Below are 4,945 nucleotides of genomic sequence, written 5' to 3'. Positions count from 1 at the left end.
CTGACTGTGTGTTCTTTAGGGGTACAGGGACCACACCATTCCTTCCCATCCTTGAAGTAGCACAGATGAAGTTTAGGCAGGTGACCCAAAGCTTTTATTTCACTGATAGGTCCACAGGCTGGCGGGTAATCCCTACAGGGCCACCTCAGGGCCCACCTCTCCTTCTCCCTGGCCTTGGGCTACCCGTGCTTCCTTCAGTGCCCTTCGCTTCTTCCTTTGGAGCAGTCGCCGCTCACGTTCAAACTCCTTCATGCGTTTCACGTAACTGTGGGCAGAACATAGAGGGTCTCAGTGCCATAGGTTTTGTCTTGAGTCCATTCCAGCCACCTGGAAGCCCTTGCTAGGGGTGAGGCCTCCCCCAGGAATTCTGACTTGGCCCCTGTCCTAGGTGGCTCCAGCCTCTTCCCATGCCCATGTGGGTGGCTGTGGTGCAGTGTGGGTGGCTGTGGTGTGGGTGGCCGAGGTGTGGATAGCTGAGTTGTGGTGTGGATAGCTGTGGAGAAGGTGGCCGTGGGGTGGATGGCTGCAGTGTGGATAGCTGTGGTGTGGATAGCTGTGGAGAAGGTGGCCGTGGGGTGGATGGCTGCAGTGTGGATAGCTGTGGTGTGGATAGCTGTGGAGAAGGTGGCCGTGGGGTGGATGGCTGCAGTGTGGATGGCTGTGGTGTGGGTGGGGCGGGTGGGGGCGGGGCGGGCTCACTCCAGGTGCTCGCAGTAGTCCCAGTCGTGCTGCTCGTGCTTGCAGGCCAGGAAGTTGGGGAAGCTGTCTCGCTTGCACTTCAGCAGCCGGATGAGGTAGTGGGCACAGTAGTCACGTTGCTGCAGTGTCAGCTGGGCATCCATCATCTCTTGTTGTGTGGCCACCATCACTGTGGGGAGTGGTGAGGCTCAGCCCTGCAGCCAGCCCCACCTCCACAGACCCCGGTGTGCACATGGCACAAACGGAAGCCAGACACAGTATGGCTTAGCAGAACCCATCTGGATTATGGCTGCACCCTGACAGGAAGGGTGACTCCTCGTCCCCTATGTCCTAAACAGCAATAAAGAACTCTGATGTCCCTTCATCTAGAGATGCTGTCTCCCAGAGAGCTCAGCTCACCTTCCCCAGCCCCTAAGCCATATGGAACCTGAATTTCAGCTTTTCAGTGGGTACTGGGGCCTCTCAGCCTTTGCTCCCCCACTGGAAGATGCCAGTCCCAGCACAGAAGGTGCCGGGCTGTCCACTAAGTCAACAGAGCTGTGGTAACAGGAAGCGTCTTTGGAGCATCATTGGGGTGCCGGTGTGATCAGCGTAGCATGTGCTCACACAAACCAAGGTCCGTCACTAGCTTATAGGACTTATAGCATTCACTGTTTGGAGTCTGATGTTGACAAAAGGCCACCACATAGCATGTGTGTGTGTGTTAAGTAAGCCTCGGGTAGATCAGCTATCACTGGCAAGCCTGACCCTTCAGGAGTGTTTAGTAATAGAAACTCGCCAGCCTGTCTCCACTATGGCCCTCAACCACATACCTGCTTTGCTGGGTCTGTAGGCCTATCTCCTCTCCACCTGGGTGGGCCTCAGTCCTATTTCATTGCACTAAAACATATTCTATTAGAGGTGGTGGTGGTGGTGGTATACACCTTTGATCTTAGCACTTGGGAGGCAGAGGCAGGCAGATCTCCAAGTTCAAGGCCAGCCTGGTCTAAAGGACAGCAAGGACTACACAGAAACCCTGTCTTGAAAACCAAACCAAACAAGCTGGCTAGAGAGCTGGCTTAGCATGTATTGCTCCTGCAGAAAACTGGGGGTGGGGGTGGGGTGGGGTGGGCAGCTCTCACCACTGCCGATAACTCCAGCTCCAGGGATCCACTGCCCTCTCTGCCCTTATCTGGCACCTGAACCCTTATGTCCAAATGTCTATTCAGACCATTAAAAACAAAAAGAACCTTAAAAAAATACACAGAAACCGGTTGGAGTTAAGTCAGTGGTAGCTTGTGTGAGGCCTTGGGAAAACCTTAGCCCTGCACAGCCACTGCATGCTCCAATCACCTGCTGGCCTTCCTCTGGGGTGGGGTGGGGTGGGGGTATCCAATTCCTGTCAGGGCTGTTGTCTCCCATTATGCTTCCAGCTACCGTCCTTTCTTACATGGTCTCAGGTCCTTGTCCCCTTTTTTGGGCTTCTCACCTGGTGCCCAGACGTGCCTCAGCAGGGTTGCATGTCACCCAGATAGGCTTTCTCTGCCTTCTGTGTTGCTCTCTCTCTGGAGCTCCCGAGCCCAGCAGCAGCCACCTGCTTCTTTACAGCTTTGACCGCACTTCTGACTGTTGATGCTACAGTAGGCTGATGAGGCCAACCTGGTCCCTCCACTCTGCACCTCTGTACTCCAGGCCCAGGGCTCAAATCACAGGCAGGCTCTTGCCAGAGTTACTCACCCTGGAGCTCGGGTTAGCAACTCAAGCTCTGGCCTCTCATTTCCAGTTCACAAGAGGCCAGCAGCAAGCCTTTAGCACACTGTTGCCTGCTAAGCTGCAGGAATGTAGGAGGGAACCAGGCAAATAGATGGTCTCCCTCTTCAGAGGGACACAAAGTAGGCTGAGCACACTGTCTTTGAATGGCTGGCAGCCTTACTGACTGCAGAGGGCAAACCAAACCCAACCAAAACCAGAGTTAGGAAGTGCTGGAAAGTGGGCCATGAGGCAAGGGCCGAGTCGGGCAGATGCCTGGGGCAAGAACATCTCAGGTAGAAGGGGGCCAAAGCCTTGAGGCAGCAGGCACCTTTCCTGCTTCCGGGTTTTGACCTAAGCTCAGGGAAAGGTAGAGCTGTCCTTGACAGTGACTGGGAAGGTGAGCACGGTAGGCTTAAGGGGAGGACAGAGCTGAGACTCAAAGAGTACAAGACAGACATTGAAGACAGAGGGGTACAGCCAGCAATCTCGGCACTCAGGAGCCTGAGGTAAGAGTTTTGAGACTAGCCTGTGCTACACAGCAAGATCCTGTCTCAAAAGGAAAATAAAACCCAGGCTGGGCTTGTTGGCTTACTCCTGTGATCTCAACACTCAGAGGTTGGCCAGCCTGTGCTACAGAGTGAAACCCTATCTTAAAAATTAAGGTGTCAGTGGAAGGGGGTGGTGGCTCCTGGGGGAGGAAAGGGGATGTGATTTCAGGAGGACACTCTGCAGACTTCTGGCCGTCAATGCACACGAGTGCTCACATACACATGTACCACTAATAAAGCCCTAAAATTCAGAAAACAAAAGTCAGCAATGTCATTTATAAGTTCAAGGTTAAGGCTCCCCTTGGAGATCAAGTGGACAGCACTGGTGTACACCACACAGTTGTGAGCTGCCTCCAGGGCAGAACAAAGGAGGCAGCAGCTTCAAGGCAGTCAAGGGAGCCGAGGAACAATCAGTGAGAGTGCGCAGGGAAGTGGAGGTGAGCAAGGTAGAGGTGGGGAATGACAGGTGGAGCTGGGGCTGGCTGGGAGCCTTGAGAGGAGCCCTTCAGTAACGGGGATTTTTATACTTAGGTTTTGAGACAGGATTGCTATCCATCCCAGGAACTCATGATGTTCCTGTGGGGGTGTTTCAAAACCATGGACAGGAGCCTGATGAGAGGTTCGGGAGCAGGATCCTTTCATTGTAGAGGGTGGATGGAGGATATAAAGGGGTGTGTGTGTGTGTGTGGGGGGGGGTTCACCTGGAATGGGGACTCCGCCAGGCTAGGGACAAGTCATTTGGAAGGAGTTTGGAGATGCATGGGTGTGGGAGCAGGAGCTACTCTTGCTTTCTCACAAGAGCTTGCCTAAGATGAAGAGGCAGTGAAGAACTATAGAAGCAACAATGTAGGCTATAGCATCCCTGAGCACCACTGGGCCTATGAGCTCTGTGCTCCCGAGGCCAAAGGGAAAGGACTGTGAGTTAGAGACTAGTCTGACTCAAAAATAAGAAGGGGGTCTGGAGTGAGGAAGCAACTTGGAGACCAGGTCAGCAGGGCCAGCTGAGTTTTACCAGGGTTTTGGATTAGCCAAGCAAGAGAGGCGGCCAGGGAGTGCTGTATTTTCAAAATGACTATGGGCAAAGCAGGGTGTCAGGTGGGTAAATGTTCTGCAGATTCAGTACTGACGGAGCCATCTTCTAGTCGACACTACAACCTTTTGGTAAGGCAAGTCATTTGTGTCTTTCCCCTGCTTACAAGTGGGGCTCTGTCCCTCCCTGGTACCAGCTTCATCAATCTCATATACACCCCTTTTAGCCTGTGCTTCTACACTCTTAAATTTGCTTCCCAGATCTTTTTGGACACGCTGCTTTGTCCAGGGGGCTCCCTGAAGACAGCGCCAGTGGCTCTCTGCTACCCTGGGGCATCCCAAGTGCCAAACTAGGACTTTGTCCAGAGCTGTCACTCTGATTTTCCTATACAGGAAGAATGAGAACCTTGCGAGTACACACAGGCCTTGGGTTCCTCCCCCAGCACCATCACACTAGACAGGACAAGGAGCATGATCGCTCCAGCCCCCCAACCTTGTATTATTGTACGTAACCAAATGCTAGTGACAATGTATGGAGATGCAAAGAACATGTCCTAGGCTCCGCGCTGTGCCCAGGACGAAGTGCACCGGGGCAGTCTCATCTTCCCGTTCTCTGCTGTCTCGTCCCAGCCTTTTGCTTTAGCCATCCCCGCACAGCCTCCACACTCAAGGAGGTCGCCCTCCCGACTCGACCCGGCCCTCCGCAAGCAGGCAGCTGAGTTCCGCGGGATCTGCGGTCGCGCCTGCGCACTGAGCTCACCTCGCTCCTTGCGCTCCGGAAAGCCGAGGTCCGGCGGGAAGCTGGGTATCTTCTCGGGGTCAGGCTCCACCGAGGCATCCCACAGATAGCGCCGGGTCAGGTGCGCCCCCATGGCTACTCTGCCTTACCCTTCTTTAGTAGCCGGGGTCACCTCGCTCCCACCTGGAAGCACTGCCCC

General features: G+C 54.4%; 1 protein-coding gene across 1 annotated transcript; it reads right to left on the bottom strand.

The window, feature by feature from the left end:
- Positions 1-74: 74 nt before the first annotated feature.
- On the bottom strand, positions 75-4,940 carry Ndufb7 (NADH:ubiquinone oxidoreductase subunit B7). The gene is made up of 3 exons (NM_025843.3): positions 4,768-4,940; positions 700-868; positions 75-265 (listed from the first exon to the last, which is right to left on the bottom strand). The coding sequence occupies exons 1-3, from the start codon at positions 4,877-4,879 to the stop codon at positions 133-135; spliced, it is 414 nt and encodes a 137-aa protein (NP_080119.1). The 5' UTR covers positions 4,880-4,940; the 3' UTR covers positions 75-132.
- Positions 4,941-4,945: the final 5 nt, after the last annotated feature.

This window comes from Mus musculus, chromosome 8 (genome assembly GCF_000001635.26).
Source record: "Mus musculus strain C57BL/6J chromosome 8, GRCm38.p6 C57BL/6J".
NCBI classification, from domain to species: domain Eukaryota; kingdom Metazoa; phylum Chordata; class Mammalia; order Rodentia; family Muridae; genus Mus; species Mus musculus.
The sequence above is the reverse complement of the archived record's forward strand: the minus strand, read 5'-3'. Positions and strand labels throughout refer to the sequence as shown.

What these genes read in the sequence shown, in the direction of transcription:
- Ndufb7 (NM_025843.3), bottom strand. Translation starts at nt 4,879, where the DNA reads ATGGGGGCGCACCTGACCCGGCGCTATCTGTGGGATGCCTCGGTGGAG. An exon ending in TCCGGAGCGCAAGGAGCGAG is followed by an intron (nt 869 to 4,767) that starts GTGAGCTCAGTG and finishes CACTCCCCACAG; the next exon opens with TGATGGTGGCCACACAACAA. An exon ending in GACTACTGCGAGCACCTGGA is followed by an intron (nt 266 to 699) that starts GTGAGCCCGCCC and finishes TTCTGCCCACAG; the next exon opens with TTACGTGAAACGCATGAAGG.